The sequence below is a fragment of the Mustela putorius genome, unplaced genomic scaffold (genome assembly GCF_011764305.1).
Source record: "Mustela putorius furo isolate JIRA1106 unplaced genomic scaffold, ASM1176430v1.1 tig00003856_pilon_pilon_pilon, whole genome shotgun sequence".
Lineage (NCBI taxonomy): Eukaryota > Metazoa > Chordata > Mammalia > Carnivora > Mustelidae > Mustela > Mustela putorius.
In genome coordinates this window covers 968,017-985,343 of record NW_025422008.1, presented here as the reverse complement: position 1 = coordinate 985,343, position 17,327 = coordinate 968,017, and the positions used below count along the sequence as shown (strand labels likewise).

Genomic DNA, 17,327 nt, shown 5'->3' with positions numbered 1-17,327 from the left:
AAGACTCCACCAAAAAATTGCTAGATCTGATACAGGAATTCAGCAAAGTGATGGGATATAAAATCAATGCACAGAAGTCAGTTGCTTTTCTAAACTCCAACAATGAGGGAGGAGAAAGAGAAATCAAGGAATCGATCCCATTTACAATTGCACCAAAACCCTGCAATACCTAGGAATAAACCTAACCAAAGAGGTAAAGGATATGTACTCAGAAAACTATAGAACACTCATGAAAGAAACTGAGGAAGACACAAAGAAATGGAAAAACATTCCATGCTCATGGATTGAAAGAACAAATACTGTGAAAATGTCTATGCTACCTAGGGCAATCTACACCTTCAATGCAATCCCTATCAAAATACCTCTACTTTTTTCACAGAAATGTAATAAATAATCCTAAAATGTGTATGGAACCAGAAAAGACTCCAAATAGCCAAAAGAATGTTGAAAAAGAAAACCAAAGCTGGCGGCATCACAGTTCCAGACTTCAAGCTCTATGTCAAAGCTGTAATCACCAAGACAGTATGGTACTGGCATAAAAACAGACACACAGATCAATGGAACAGAACAGAGAACCCAGAAGTGGACCCTCAACAATATGGTCAAATAATATTCAACAAAGCAGTAAAAAATAGCCATCACGGAAAAAGGACAGTCTCTTCAAAAAATGGTGTTGGGAAAACTGGACAGTCACAGGCAGAAAAATGAAACTGAACTACTTTCTTACACCATACACAAAGATAATCTCAAAATGGATGAAAGACCAACATGGAGACAGGAATCCATCACAATACTAGAGGAGAACACAAGTAGCAACCTCTTCAACCTCAGTCACAGCAATTTCTTGCTAGTCTCCAAAGGCAAGGGAAACAAAAGCAAAAATGATTTACTGGGACTTCATCAAGATAAAATGCTTTTGCAGAGGAAAGAAATAATCGACAAATTAAAAGGCAACCTACTTAATGGGAGAAGATATTTGCAAATGTCTTATAAGATAAAGGGCTAGTATCCAAAACCTATAAAGAACAACCCCAACACCCAAGAAACAAAAACTCTAGTCAAGAAATGGGCAGAAGACATGAATAGACATTTTTCCAAAGAGATCCAGATGGCTAAAGACACATGAAAAAAATGCTCAATGTCACTTGGCATCAGGGAAATACAAATCAAAACCACAATGAGATACCACCTCACACCTGTCAGAATGGCCAAAATTAACTATTCAGGAAACAAGAGATGTTGGTGAGAATGCAAAGAAAAGGAAATCCTCGGGACGCCTGGGTGACTCAGTCGGTTAAGTGGCTGCCTTCCGCTCAGGTCATGATCCCAGAGTTGTGGGATTGAGTCCCATACCGGGCTCCTTGCTCAGCAGAGAGCCTGCTTCTCTCTCTCCCTCTGCCTACTTGCGTTCTCTCTCTCTCTCTGTGTCAAAAAAATAAATAAAATCTTTGAAAGAAAGAAAGAAAATAAATCATCTTCTATTGTTGATGGAAATGCAGACTGGTACAGCCAATCTGGAAAACAGTATGGAGGTTCCTCAAAAAGGTAGAAATAGAAGTACCCTACAACCCAGCAATTGCACAACTAGGTATCTCCTAAAGGATATCAACATAGTGATCTGAAGGGGCACATGCACCCCAATGTTTACAGCAGCAACATCCACAACAGCCAAACTATGGAAAGAGCCCAGAGTCCATCAACAGATGAATGGATAAAGATTTGGTACATATATACAATGAAATATTACTCAGCCATCAAAGAGAATGAAATCTTGCCATTTGCAACAATGTCTAACTAGAGGGTTACATACATACGTATGTAACAATATGTACAATGTGGGTTTTATATGTACATGTGGGTTTTAAGAAACAAAACAGATAAACATAGGGAAGGAAAGGAAAAATAAAGTAGGATGAAATCAGAGAGGGAGACAAACCATAAGAGACTCTTAAGTCTAGAAAACAGGGTTGCTGGAGGGGAGGTGGTGGGAGGGGAGGGATAATTGGGTGATGGCATTAAGGAGGGCAGGTCAGGGTGCCTGGATGGCTCAGTGGGTTAAAGCCTCTGTCTTCAGCTCAGGTCATGATCCCAGGGTCCTCAGCAGGGAGCCTGCTTCCCTCTCTCTCTGCCTGCCTCTCTGCCTACTGGTGATTTCTCTCTGTGTGTCAAATAAATAAATAAAATTTTCAAAAACAAAAAAAAAAAAAAAAAGGAGGGCAAGTCAGGTAATGAGCACTGAGTGTTACAGGCAATTGATGAATCACCAAGTTCTATCTCTGAAACTAATCATACAATAAAAGTTAAGTAAACTGAATTTAAATTTTTAAAAACTGTTAAAAGAAAAAAAATTCAAGAACTTTACATCTGTCTTGGCCCACTGAAGCAGCTCTCATGTGGCCATCTTGAGAATGAACAGGACAACTGGGTGGGGAAAGACAGCAATAACCTAGACACCAGCCTGAACACATAATCTCTTCTTGTTTGGAAAGTTCTAGAATTAGGGTGAGATGGCCGAATGTAGAAGGCAGGTTTCTGTGAGAGAAGGAATTTCCCGTACTAGACTGGCTGGAGGCCAAGTGACTCAGAATAGGTAAAGTCAGACCCCAAACACATGGCGTATGGGGCAGAGAACAAAGCCTTAACACAATCCCCCAAGGTTCCCAAAGGCACTGTGAGTCAAAGGGAAACGCTCATCAGTTGTTTCAGAAATGGTCTCCTCCTCCAGGTATGGGTGATGGCATTAAGAAATGGTCTTAATACCTCCAGGTATGGAGGAGGAGACCATTTCCCTACGAGAAAGGCAAACCCTTAGAGCCACTCTGGTACCGGGTCTGAAAACCCAGGCAGAGTTAGTCTCCAGACCAGAACCTCAGGAGAGCCATATAGTGGTGTGGATCCCATGTCTTCCTATCCTCTTAGGAGGCCTCAGCCTGAAGTGAAATCGTGTTAAGTCCCACGGCCTGTGGTACCTGTGCGATGCAGCGTCTTATTCCCCATCACCAGGTACCTCCGGAGCCACTCCACGCACGTGACCACCAGGTCGTTCCTCTGCGGCTCCGCCACACCTGCTGCCTCCCACTTGCGCCGGGTGATCTGCGCAGCCGCGTCAGCCGCGGTCCAGGAGCGCAAGTCCTCGTTCAGGGCGAGGTAATCCGCGCTGTCGTTGGCGAAGTGCCTGTATCCACCGAGGAGGCGCCCATCGGATCCCATGTCGCAGGCAGACGTCCACTGAGTGGTGTGCGACCCTCCCCCGCCCCCGTGGTCAGCTCCGCCCCAGAGGCCCCGCCCCTAAGCTCTGCTCTGAAGCCCGGGTCCCCGCCTGCGAACCCCAGGGCTTAAAGCCAAAACTGAAAGGCAGGTAGAGTGCCCGCGGGCTCTTCCCAGGTGGGGAGACGGACGGTCCCGCAGCCCGGTCAGTTGGGATCACGGCTGCGACCTGGACCCGGGCCCGCGTCGCTAACCGGCCTCGCTCTGGTTGTAGTAGCCCCGCATGGTGTGCAGGCTCACTCAGAAAGTCTGTGGGGTGTCCTTGGCGCCCCGCGTCTCCTGGTCCCAAGACCCCAACCCCTCCTGCTTCACCCACGGCGCTCGCAGCTCCATCCTCGGATTATCCCCAGCGCTGTCGAACCGCGCGAACTGCGTGTCGTCCACGTAGCTGACTTCCCAGTACCAGGGCTCCCCGCAGCCGGGCCGGGAAATACCTCAGAGAGTGGGAGCCTGCGGGCGCGGAGGGGCGGGAAGGCAGGCGGAGGGAGCACTGAGTGGGAGAGAACAGGGCGGAGGCGGGGAGGGACGGGGGTACACAGGCCCGGGTGGGGCCGGGGGCGGGGACAGCCGAGAGGCGCCTTCCCCCGGGATCCCGCCTTCCCGCCCGGCGGTCCCCTAGCTCCCACCGCAGAGGCTCTTTCCTCTCACCCCGCACTCACCCGCCCAGGTCTCGGTCACGGGACCGACAGCAGCAGGAGGAGTATTTTGCGGTATTTCGACTCGCATTCCTGGGGTCTCGAGAATCTAAGTTCCGGTGGATCCGTGGCACCGACAAGCCGGGAACCGCGGCGACGCCGATTGGCTTCTCTAGAAACGGGGCGCGCAATGGGAGTGAGAGCTGGGACTACGTCATGAGTATCCAGGCAGGAGGACAAGACAGGTTGTGAGAGGGAGAAGAGAAACCCGGGGGAATAACGGCCTGGGCTTCCCTGCCCCAGACACCGATCTCAGGCCTGGGACTTTCAGAGCCAGGCCTTCCGGGAAACCCCTGCTTCCTCTCCACCTGCTCCCCAGGCCTGGCCCAAGGTCTTTCTGGAAGAGACACCAGGGAGAGACACCAGGCAGGGATCAGCCCCTTTTGTCCCTTTCCGTTTCTGGAATTTCTCAACTTGAGCTCCTTACCTCTCCTCCGGACTCTTCTAAAGGAAAACTCACCCCCAAGAAACTGGATGCCAGAGAGTGAGCAATTAGATGAAGGCACATGGGTTTTCTTTAAGTTTGAAGTCACCATAGAAAGCCCCAGCTGGAGATTCCCACAGATAGCAGTTTCCTTTTTGTCAATTAACTACAGTGGTAGCACAACCTTGATAACCCCTGAACATCAGAACCTAATCCGTAAAGTGATTTTGCCTCTTCCTACAGAAATGTCTAAACAACACAGCAGTAAAGGCTCACAAAACTCCTAAGTTGTACTTTGTCAGACAGTGTAATCGTGACGTCAAACTGTTGTCTGGTTTGGTTTGGTGTTTGAAATGAAAAGAAACTAACCTCATTTAATGACACAGGCAGGTTGAAAATAAATGGATGTTTTTATATACTAACAGGTTACATGGAAACCAAAATTTAAAACACAATACTATCTAAAGTTGTTACAAAGAAAATGAAATACTATGTATACACTTAACAAAACACGTAAAGGATCTGCGTGCTGAAAATTACAAAATGCTAATAAAAGAACTCAAGTAGAACCATAATATGTTCATGAATAAGAAGATTCAATTTAGTAAAAAAGTCTGTTCCCTCCAAATTGATCTATAGGTTTAATGCACTTCTTGCCAAAATCGCAGTAAGGTTTTTTAATAGACATAGACAAGGTTATCTAAAATTTATATGGAAAGCCATAGAACCTAGGATAGCTAACACATTAGAAAAAGAAAAATAAAGTGAGGAGAATCACTCTATTATATATTGAGGCTTATGATTTGGCTACAGTAATTAAGACAGTGTAATGCTGGCAGAGAAATAGGCATATAAGTCAATGGAACAGAATAGAGAACTCAGGAATAGGTCTACACACGTGCCCAGCTGAGTTTTGACAAAGGCACAAAGGCAATTCAATGCAAAAATAGTATGCAATAAATGGTGCTAGAGCAATTGGGCATCCACAGACAAAAACACATAAGCAAACAAAACCCAAGACTAACTCTATCACTTTATAAAATTAATTTAAAATGTATAATGGAACTTACACATATATAACATTTAAAAGTATAAAATTGTTAGAAAAGGGGTGCCTGGATGGCTCAGTCGGTTAAGCATCTGCCTTTTGCTCAGGTCAGGATCTCACAACAGGCTTCCTGCTCAGCAGAGAGTCCGCTTCTCTTTCTCTCTCTCTCTCTTCTCTCTCTCCCTCTGCCCCTCTCCACAGCTCGCTCGCTCACTCTCTCTCTCAAATAAATAAATAAAATCTTCTTAACAATTGTTAGACAGGCGCCTGGGTGGCTCAGTGGGTTAAGCCTCTGCCTTTGGCTCAGGTCATGATCTCAGGGTACCTGGGATAGAGTGCCGCATTGGACTCTCTGCTCAGCGGGGAGCCTGCTCCCCAGCCCCCTGCCTGCCTCTCTGTCTACTTGTGGTCTCTCTCTCTGTCAAATAAATAAATAAAATCTTTTAAAAATTATTAGAAAAAAAGAAAATCTTTGGGATATATCTTGACTGTGGTTATAGATATACAAACCTCCATACATTATTAGGTTCCATAAAATTAAACACATACCCAGATAAGCACAAGTAACACTAGCAAAACCTGCCTAAGAGCAGTGGATTGTATCAGTGTTAATATTCTGGTTGTAATACTGACTACAGTTTTGCAAATTGTTACCACTGAGTAAAAGTTTCACAGGATCTCTATTATTATAATTGCATGTGAGTCTTCAGCTAGCGCAAAGTAAAAAACATTAATTTTTAAAAATACGTGCCCCCCCCAAAAAAAACAGAAACAACAAAACTCTTGTGGCTCTAATTAAAGCTCAAACTTATTAGTTTCATACTCCTAGCTCCCTACAAACAGACCCCAAATTCCCTTTCAAATCTTACATTCCACAAGCTGTCTGCACACACTGGCTTAATAATTGGATATTCTTGGGAGTTCCGTAGGTCTGCCTCTCCACTCAGCTCATCCCCCAGCCCAGCCCCTCATCCACACACCCCAGTTCTACTCTTCTTTAAGGTTTACCTCTACATGGTACATCCAGCTGTTCCCAGGCACCTTCTCACCTTGTATTAAAGCTTTGTAGGTGCTCGTTTTCTATTTTCCACAGAGCTCTGAGCTTTTGCCTCACAGAGCTGAGATCCTTTAGCTTTGATTCCCCACAGGTGCTAGTAAGCTTTGATTCCCCACAGGTGCTAGTAAGCACCAGAAGGTCAAGCTATTGTATTTTTTCTTCTTTTTTTACTTATTATTGTTTTACTTAAATTCAATTAATTAACATATAATATAATATTAGTTTCAGAAAGTAGAGTTCAGTAATTCTTCAGTTGCATATAACACCCACTGCTCATTACACCACATGCCCTCCTTAAAGCCCATCGCCCAGTTACCCCATCTCACCATCCACCTCCCCTCCAGTAACCCTCAGTTTATTTTCTAGAGTTATGAGTCTCTTATGGTTTGTCTCCCTCTCTGATTTCATCTTATTTTTCCCCCTCTCTTCCCTGTGATCCTCTGTTTTGTTTCTTGAAACAATCTTCCTTCCATAGCCCTAAGTTTGTCTGTGTGAGTTCCCCTCATATCCTCAATACACAGAAGGAGGAAGAAGCAGTTTGATACTATGTATTTCAACCAGGAGGGTGAACAAACTTGAAGCACCTCAAAGTTGCCAAGTTCCATGAAGTCAAAATGCCCTTCACCAGTGCTCCGGCATCGCCTGTTTGTATGCACTGTTCACACCTAAGTAGTGTGCATATTTTATCTAACACATATTTTATTTAGACACATTTTGTATTTTATTTAGACACGTTAAACTCACTAACATAAGGAAGTAATTGGTTTTCAGGCAGCCCCACAGAATATGGTAAATACTAGATGCAGTGAATATCTTGCTAAGACCTGTAGATATAGATTTAATTTTTAAAAATCTATATAACAACATATTTAAATCTGAGAACTATACTTCTTTCGAATTCGTTCCCTCTGCTTCTCCTCCTCAGCCTGCATCTGTAGCCCTTCTCTCTGTCTCTCTCATCCTTCAGTCCTTCTCCTCCCCTTAGTCTCCACCACCTCTCACCCCTGAACTGGGGCCCTGGGGCCCCCCATTGCCTTCCACCCAGAGCCCTTGCCCCACGGGGTCAGCGATCCTACTCATGGGAGTCACAAAGTGTCATTTCCTCACAATGCTCCAGTGGCTGTCTCACTCCTGGGAAGCATCTAGAATGTAAGGCACTTGGGCACAGGGGCTTTGGGCTGTTTTGTCAGTCGTATCCCTAAGAAATAAACCTGTTCCTGGTACATAGTAGGGAGTCCTCAAGCACAGCTTGTCATCAGAGCAGCCCCTTGTGTCCCAGAAGTAAGCCTGCCTTAGTGTCCCTCTGGGGATGCAGGGCTTCTGCACAAATGTTTTAGAGATTTCAGAGCACAGGAGTGGGTGTCCTTGTGGCTGACTTGGGGAATATGACCTAAACATTACACCTACAGTATCTGGGCCTAGAAATCAAACTCTTCTCTGGTTGGTTGGTCTGCATGTCTATACACAGCTGCAGCAGAGAAAGGGGAAAGCAGAAGACACCCAAATCTTTCAGAATTCCCCACATATTCCTCCTGCTCCCATGGATGCGTGGGTGACTCAATTGGTTAAGTATCTGCCTTCCACTCAATTGGTTAAGTATCTGCCTTCAGAGTCCTGGGATTGATGGAGCCCTTCTCCCTCTCCTGCTCCCCCAGCTAATGCCCTCTGTCTCTCTCTCTCTCTCTCTCTCTCTCAAATAAATAAATAAAATCTTAAAAATATATATTCCTGGGCACCTGGGTGGCTCAGTTGTTTGGGTGACTGCCTTCAGCTCAGGTCATGATCCTGGAATCCCAGGATCAAGTTCCACATCAGTCTCCCTGCTTGGCGGGGAGTCTGCCTCTCCCGCTGACCTCTCTCCTCTCATGCTCTCCCCCTCTTATTCTCTCTCTCTCTCTCAAATAAATAAATAAAATCTTTTAAAAAATATTCCTCCTTCCCCCTTTGTGGGGGCTCCCACATCATGCAGATGAGGGTCAGTTACTCCTACGTCAAGAAAAGGGGTCTCCTCAATTATCACATGGTTTCACTTACTTGTGGAACATAAGGAATAACACGGAGGACACTAGAAGAAGGAAGGGAAAAGTGAATTGGGGGAAATTGGATGCGGTGACGAACATGAGAAACTATGTACTCTGAGAAACAAACTGAGGGTTCTGGAGGGGAGGGGGAGGGGGGATGGGTGAGACTGGTGGTGGGTATTAAGGAGGGCACGTATTGGATGGGGCACTGGCTGTGGTGCATAAACAACGAATCTTGGAACACCCAAAAAATAAAATTAAATTTTAAATAAATAAATAAATGAAAAAGAAGAGGGGACTCCTCTCATCTGCTGGTCTGGGTATATGGAGTTCAAAGTACCCTGGAGGGGCACCTAGGTGCTCAGTGGGTTAAGCCTCTGCCTTCGGCTCAGGTCATGATCCCAGGGTCCTGGGATTGAGCCCCGCATTGGGCTCTCTGCTCAGCGGGGAGCCTGCTTCCCTTCCTCTCTCTCTCTCTCTCTGCCTGCCTCTCTGCCTACTTGTGATCTTTGTCTGTCAAATAAAGTATTTTAATAAATAAATAAATAAATAGATAGATAGATAAATAGAAGTACCCTGGAGACGGCTGTACTGTATGGGACCATGGGACTGCTGTCGGGACCCTCGTAAGAACGTCTCCCTTGTGGGAGGCAGGACCTCCCACTTTACAGACTCCAGAATGGTGGTGACAGAAGACGCAAAGTCCTCCAGTGGATGAACCCCCAGTGATGGAAATTTAGGAGCCACACCCCTTGGTTCTGGACCCACTTACTCTTCCTATTAGGAACACAGAACCAGATAAAGGTCTCTGCTCCTCTGGAGTTATTATAGTCATTATGGCCTCTGCCTTTCCCAGGTTAACTGTCACCACTTGGCCTCTGACTCTTCAGGGACACACCTTCCCCATGGACACTAGTGAGTCAACCTACTGTCGTCCCAGCCTGCAGGAGACACACACCCCTAAACTCCTTAGTGCTGCAAGCCCACGTACAATCAGCTTCCTGATGGCTTCTTTGACAGGTGCACCTTTTGGGCCCTTTTGTGGGACATAAGCCTGTGCTGGGTCTTCTGGCTTCACAAGATTCCTCTACTCCTTCAGCCTCTTTATCCCCCACTCCACCATCTGCCAGGACAACCAAATCATGTCTACCTCACTGAGAGTTGGACATCATTCTTTCTGGGCTATGAAGAGCATCCCCAGCTGTAAGCTTGCCCCATGTCCTGGGGTCCTTGATAAACCCATGTCTTGAGAGAGTACCTCCAAGCCAATGAATTTTTGTTTATCCAGCCTGACATTCTCACCTTGGTCCAACACCTCAAAATCCAGTCCAAGAAGTACTCCTTAGGCTCTCACAAGTACCAGCTGGCTAGTTCTTGGAAAGACACACATTGCCTCACAGAGGCAACACTTCTGCACCACCTTCCAGCATAGTGAAAAAGCTGGCCATTACTAGAGAAAGGGGAGCCCCCATGGATGCCCGGAGGGGCCAGGATAACTTTGTTTCAGTTTGCAGAATCTTGGGTGTTCCCCACCAGGGCCCTGACTTTCACACAGTAGGTTTGCCTTGGTTCGGTGTCTAAATATCTCTAGAGTTCTGGTCCTCGCATCCTGTCCTCAGCTCCCACCCCACTCTATCTCCTCCACAGGAGAAAAGGCCTCTCTGACAGCTGTCCCTTGAACCAGCCTGCTCTCACATCTCCGGAGCGTACTTGCACTTTAATAAACTTTCCTACTTGCACTGCTAAAAACAAAAACAAAAGCAACAACATCAACAACAAAACACCTCTATAAGCCACTGCAGAGGTGGTCAAACTAGCAGTAAAGCTTCGTTAACAGCCCTCAGATTCCCAATATCTATCTATGAGGCATCAGCACACTCAGCAGTAAGCTCCCACCTCCACTGATTCTGTGGGTAATCCTCCCCCATTATTTTCCACCAGCTTCTGTCATCCCACCTGCCATAGCTTTCCCCCAGACCAAGACAGTTTCTCAGCTCACCTCCAGCAACACCTGCAGCAATTCAGCCGCCCTTTGTGTCCCACCTTCCAGCATGGTCGGTGGACTCCTGGTCTGCCAGGCAGTGTGTGAGCTCTTCCCCAATCCCCATCTTTCTGCCTGAATTCTTGGGCCATTCCTGATGCCATTGGTGTTTCAGTGTTTGTGGGGAGCAGACCCAGTACAGCATGATAATGCCAGGAATTTGTTAGGAGTAACCCTTGTGAGAAGACATGGCGAAGGAGCCAGAAAGGCTGGGAGAAGAGCAAATCTTGATGCAAGTCTGAATCCAAGGGATGAACAGAGAAGGGAGGTTGCCTGGAAGAGTCCTCGACCCAGTGCAGAGTCAGGCAAGTTCATCGGGGTGTCGGGGAACCCTGGAGCCTCAGTCAACCTGCAGAAGAGGAAGAGTCCTACCTTAGTTTCCTTGCTGTCCTCAAGCACTGGCTGGAGGAATTCTACAGGAAGTGTGATCTCATCATCATCACTGATGATGAAAAAGACAACAGGGAAGAATTGCCGGACCAGTGCCTGTAAGTAGACAGGAAGGGATGCTGTTTAGGGCAATAGCAGGGGAACTGGCTCTGGCTGGTACCAGCAAGCATGAGTCGCCTGTGCTAAAGGCCTGGAAGGCACATCACACAGGGACAGATGCTAGGACATGAATACATGGTGGGAGAAATCTGTACATTTGTCCTCTAATGTGTTCAATGTGCTTGGTGACATAGAATCAAGATGATTAGCAGAAAGAAGAATAGGGAAGGAGGTTGGATGAACTGAGGGCCCGACCACCTCCCAGCCTAGGGGTGCCAGGTCCATAGGAGAGGAGACACCCCGTGGGAAAGGACAGCACAGGGAGCTGGGTCCTAGGGGGGACCTGGTTTCTGTTGGAGCTGCGAGGTAAGGGGACCATCCTGAGAGGACTGTGGACATTTGCCAATCATGGGCTGAGCATTCCAGGGGGCACAGAGGAAGGTTCAGGAGTGGGAAGGGGGGCAGAAAAGGAGGCAGGATAGGGGTGTGCAGAGCTTCATGGAGTGAGAGCACAGGACATCTGGGGGACCAGGAGTGACCAACAGAGATGAAGAAAGGGACATAATGACATTAGTCTTGGTGGACTGCAGGCAGATGGTGGTGGTGAGTGTGTGAGAGGTGATGGGGAGGAGCAGGGGTTGGGGCTCTCACTTAGGCTTTGTTATTGGGACAAGGAGTTTTGGGGTGACTGGGTCTTAGTTCTACGTATGGACCTTTTCTCAACCCCCAATTATGGGAGACAATCCCTGGGGTAAGAGAGGTGTTAAACAAAGTCTGTGGGTTCACTCTTGACACATGTGGGGCGGGAGTGCACTCACACAAGATGTCAGCTCTGCCTGTCACCTGCATTAAGAGAGAGACTTCTGTGACCTCAGCACAGGGACCCCTCTTATGCCTTCCAGGGAGCATGAGGCCTAGGGGAGCTGGGATCTTAGTCCTATAACCCCAGTGCGTATGTCCACACTGTGGAATAGGATGTAGACCGTGAGGATCTGTACCCGAAAAGAAATGATTTTGTTTTTCAAAAAACTGAATTTCGAAAAACTGAGAAGTAGGGAATAGAAGAAAATGCTTCTACTTTCCAGTTTTCCTGCTGTTACCATCAAGTGACTAGAGAGAGGGGCCACGGAAACCTCAGCATGGGCCCGCACGTCCCTGAGCTCCCCTCTCCTTCAAATAGAAGACTTTTGGTGGATAATTAAGAGAATTTTATCTTACTTTGACATTTTATATCAGGGAATTACACTTACTCCCTTCAGTATAACAATATTGTGTGGAAAAAATGTTCTAAGAGGTGAGAACTGAAGTATTTAGGAATAAGGGTCATGAGATTAGCAAGTAATTTTCAAAAATTTCTGCAAAAATTATAGAAATATAATTTATGACATATATAAGAAAAATATTAAATTGACTAAATCGAGGGTTCTAGGTACTATTCTTTCAAACTTTAGGTATCATCAAAATTTTTCACAATAATTTGGAGAAACTGTAAAATAATGCTTAACAGCATGGTACATTTTCACAGCATAATGTTGAATGAAAATTGGGCTTCACATGCATGTGTGTAAGAATGTGCTGTCGGTATGTTTTATGTGTGTGTATGTTACCAAACCCAAGTTCAGCTGTTCCTAGCCCAGAAATTGAGCATTATTCAGGAGGCCGGCCACCTGAGCAGAAGGACTCTTGTCCAAAAGCCAACTCTAAGAATTCTACCTGGTCTAGGGGTTTTCAAAAGGGGTTAGGGTGGTTAATCAGTAAAGGGAGTGCAGTGGCCTGCAACATTTCCTGATCACGTGCAGACTCGATGGTGTCTTGGCTACAAAAGGTCTCAGTGCAAGGAGGTCATGGGGGTGGGGGCTGGTTCTTGTCTCATGATGTACCCAGGGACTCTGTTCTTTCTGCAAGGGAGGTCAATAAAATCATCTGGGTGACCTAAGGGAAGGAAAACATTTTGCTAAAAGAACTGCTAGGCTAATCAGAAAGCCGAGGCGGCTTCCAACACACTTGCTGGCCTCTGTGGCCTGGGAAAGTTCTGGTCCTTCACTCCTCAAGCTCAGTAGTCTGCAAATCTCAAAGAAAGTAAATTAGCTCTCTTACAGACCAAGGACCTTAGGTCAGCACGTAAGGTGTGTGTTAACCCGTGAGACTGGCTGGAATTCCATGTTGTGTGTGTGAAGGTGTGTTGGTATGTGACAGTGTGTGTCTGTGAGTATGTCAGTCTGAACGTGCATTCACTAGTTCACTCAGTCAACAAATGTTTTAAAATCAACAACAGGGCACGTTCAAGACAACGGAAATACGTCTGTGAACAATCAAAATCTCTATCCTTGTCTTCATAAAGCTTATACTCTCAAGAAGAGACAGACAATAAACAGTTAAATATACTTTAAAATGTGTGTCAGGGTGCCTGGGCGGCTCAGTCCGTTAAGCATCTGCCTTTGGCTCAGGTCATTAGATCAGGATCTTGGGATGGAGCCCTGTGTCTGGCTCCCCGTTCAGTGGGGAGTCTGCTTGTCCCTCTCTCTCTACCCCCACTCATGCACGCACTCTCTCTCTCTCTCTCTAATAAATATATTTTTTTAAATGTGTGTCAGTGACCAAAGGCAGGGCAAGGCAGGGTGAGAGGGAGGTGGGAGGTTCCACAAGCGGTGAGTAGTGCAGGGAGGGCCTCTCAAAGAGGACGGTGGAAGACAAGGCCAGGGAAGGACATGCTGCCTGGGAGACACGTTTCCTGGCCTGGAACAGCTCTAAAAGCTCTGAGGTGTGGACACACTGGGCATGCTGGAGGAACAAGGCAGCAGAGGGCCAGGATCTGGGTGCATCCCATAGACACAGCTGTGTAAACTGAGCATTAACCGGCAGAGGTCATGCAGATGAGAGGGACTTTTTTAATGTAAAATATCTTAAAGAGACCATTCAATACCTTCCAAAGGGCTTGCAGTAGAAAATTTTCCTCCCTCCCAAGATCCCAGGACCCAGCTTCCCTGCCAGAGATGCACATTACCAACTCCTCGTGTATCCTTCCTGAGAAAAATTTATACAAACATTATTGTTGACATCAAGGAGGAGTACTGGAGGGGCACTTGGGTGGCTCAGTCAGTTAAGCATCCAGCTCTTGACCTGGGCTTAGGTCTTAATCTCAGGATCATGAGTTCAAGCCCTGTGCTGGGCTCCACATTGGGCATGGAGCCTACTTTTAAAAGAGAAGAAGAAGGGGCATCCAGCTGGCTCAGTTGATAGAGCATGTGACTCTTGATCTTGGGTTTGTGAGTTTGAGCCCCATGGTAGGTGGAGAGATTACTTAAAAATTAAAAAAGAATAAGAAGTAGTAGTAGTACTAGAAAGACACAGGAAAAGAAAATGTTTCTTTTCAGTTTTCCTGGGTGTTATCATCAAGGAGCTGGAGAGAGAGGTCAGAATGGAGAGGCAGAAACCTCATAGATGGCTCACCTGAGCTCTCCTCTCCTTCAGTCCTTGCCCCGTTTCTGACCTTGACACCTGTGGAGTCCAGGGCTGCTCAGAAACTTCTTCACACCCCCGGTTGATGCTGGTCGGCCTCCTCTGAGCGGCTGACCGCCCAGGCTCTCCCAGGCTGCTCAGTCTGAATTCAGGAGCAGCGCAGCGGCGCCCCCGTGTGGTCACAGAGATGAGGTTGGAAAACTCCCCTTTGGCTCAGCCAGGACCTCCCAGGGTCTCCCTCCCTCTGCTCCCAGCACCAGAGCGAGGCTTTGAACACAAGACGTTGCCCCTGTCCCTGTCAGGTTGGGGTGCAAAATGTTTCCCAAAATCTAAAATAATATAGCTATTTCCATAGATGTTTCCCTTGTGTGACCGTTGATTCGGCCCTTAAGATACAGCAAGATCTCCAGGCAATAACAGCTAGCTCCCAGGTCTGGGGTGGACCCCACAAAGACACTGAGTGCCTTATCTCCAAAGATAGGATCTAGGACTCCTAAGTCCCTATCACTTATTTCTGCTGCTGCCTCTGGGACTGGACTCAGTTCCGTACATCTCCAGACATGGCATGAAGGATAAGGGGTGATAGCCCGCAGTGTACTGGATCTAGAAAGGGGAAGATGCTTCTGGGGAAGTGAGGCTGGGGTGTAAATAAGGATGCCACAGGGGAACAGGCTCCAAGGAGGGAAGAAGGAGTCAGGGAGAAGAGTGGCATGGGAAGGACTAGCCTAAGGAACACCTGTTTGTGTTTGGAGAGGGTTCTCTGGGTACTGGACTGGGTAGTAGAGTGAAGGGCAGATGCAGTGCCAGGCCTGGAGGGACCTGCCCTGGGGTTTCAGGGTCCCACTCCCCGAGTTAGTACCTCATGACCATGGCTGAGCCCAGACCAGAGCCAGCCAGTTGTCATGGCCTTTAGCTGTCCTCTCCTCCTCTTTGACAAGCTGAGGAGCCACTGAGAAGCCCCTGAGGACCAGGTGCAGTGTGGGCTGGACACCGTTGTAGGTTACAAGGACCCCAGCAATAGGACCCGGGGTACTGACCACCCATTTCCCGGTAATGGTCCCTACACCCTCCATGATTCACTGCCAGGGAGTCTGAGGTCCTGCATCTTTCCTCTCTGGTGCCCCAAGCACCCTCAGACTGGATCCCTCAGGCCCTGCTCTCTGCTACTCCCAACCCCTGAACTTAGAGGCTCATGCAACATCCCCAGTCCCAAATCTCATTTCTACCCTGACCTCTGACCCAATACTCCAGTAATGCTGTAGACTGAATGTGCCCCCCAGATTCGTATGTTGAAATCCAGTCCCCAGTGTGATGGTATTAGAAGTTGGGGCCTTTGGGAGGTGATTAGATCATGAGAGTAGAGGCCTCATGAGTGGGATTAGAGTCCTTGTAAAAGAGACCCCAAAGAGTATGTTGTTTAAGCCAACCAACCTGTGGTGTTTTGTGATGAACACCCAAACAGGCTGAAACAACCTCCAAAACCAAACACCTCTAAGCTGGTTCAGTCTCAGACCCATTTAAGGAATCTGGCCACAATATGTATTCATTTATTCACAAATATTTAGTGAATGCCTCTGCCTGGCATGATTCTAGGCCTGATAATCATTTAATCAAAACAGACAAAACACCTGCTCTCCTGACAGGAAATATGGACAATAAATAAAAACACAATAATAGTATTATTATGATATCATATAGTGTGTGTTCCTTTTATCTATTGCTGGGTAGCAACTCCAAAATAAAACAATATTTTATTCGCTCTCACTGTATGCATTGACTGGGCTCAGCAGGCAGCTCTTCAGCTTCATGTGACACAGCTGGGGCTGTAGTCACCTGGAGGCCCAGCTGTTTCAGAACATTCAAGAGTGTTCTCTCATGGGGCACCTGGGGGACTCAGTCGGTGAAGTAACTGCCTTCCAGGTCATGATCCTAGAGTCCTGGGATCGAGCCCTGTGTGATCTCCCTGCTCTGTGGGAAGTCTTCTTCTCCCACTGCCCCTTACCCCCCTCATGCTCTCTCTCTCTCAAACAAATAAAATCTTAAAAAAAGAAAAAAGAGATTTCTCTCATGAGGCTTCAGGCATGACTGCTAAGAGATGGGAGATTTCTAGGGCTACTGGATGATCTAGGTTCTCTTCTTGTGATCTAGGTTCCACCTGCTTCTCCACATGGCTTGGTTGCTCCCAGCTCAGCACCTGGGTTCCAGGAGGGAGAGTTTCAAGCAGCCAAGTCAGAAATCATGAGGCATCTGGACAACTGACTGGCTCAGTTGGTTAAGAGACAGACTCTTGATTTTGGCTCAGGTCATGATTTCAGGGTTGTGAGATTGAGCCCCACCTCAAGCTCTGCAGTCTGCTTGAGAGTCTCTCCCTATGCCCCTCCCCATCCTCTCAAATAAATAAATAAAATCTTAAAAAAAAAATCACAAAGCATCTTATGTCAGAACCTCAAAAGTCAAGCAGTGTCACCTTCTCATGTACTAGTCTCAAAACTAGTCACTGATTAAAGAAGAGGGGAGGGACGCCTGGGTGGCTCAGTGGGTTAAGCCTCTGCCTTCAGCTCAGGTCATGGTCTCAGAGTCCTGGGATCAAGCTTCACTTCCGGCTCTCTGCACAGCAGGAAGCCTGCTTCCATCTCTCTCTGACTGTCTCTCTGCCTACTTGTGATCTCTCTCTCTCTGTCAAATAAATAGATAAATAAATAAATCTTTAAGAAGAGGGGAATTAGGCCCCACCTCTAGACAGATGGTGAGGTCACATTGCAAAAGAGCATGAGGAGTAGAAAATATTGTTGAGGCCATCTGTGAAAAAGAACTCTTCACAGTGCG

General features: G+C 47.0%; 1 protein-coding gene across 1 annotated transcript in view; it reads right to left on the bottom strand.

Moving 5' to 3' along the window:
- The window catches only part of LOC101690568 (HLA class I histocompatibility antigen, alpha chain G), a 171,935-nt gene extending 161,315 nt beyond the window's left edge, over positions 1-10,620 (bottom strand). Inside the window, 6 exon segments of the mRNA XM_045065224.1 lie at positions 2,970-3,245; positions 3,462-3,694; positions 3,696-3,717; positions 3,927-3,950; positions 3,953-4,074; positions 10,556-10,620. Coding sequence (XP_044921159.1) covers positions 2,970-3,245; positions 3,462-3,694; positions 3,696-3,717; positions 3,927-3,950; positions 3,953-4,074; positions 10,556-10,620 — 742 coding nt within the window.
- Between the last annotated feature and the right edge of the window lie 6,707 nt (positions 10,621-17,327).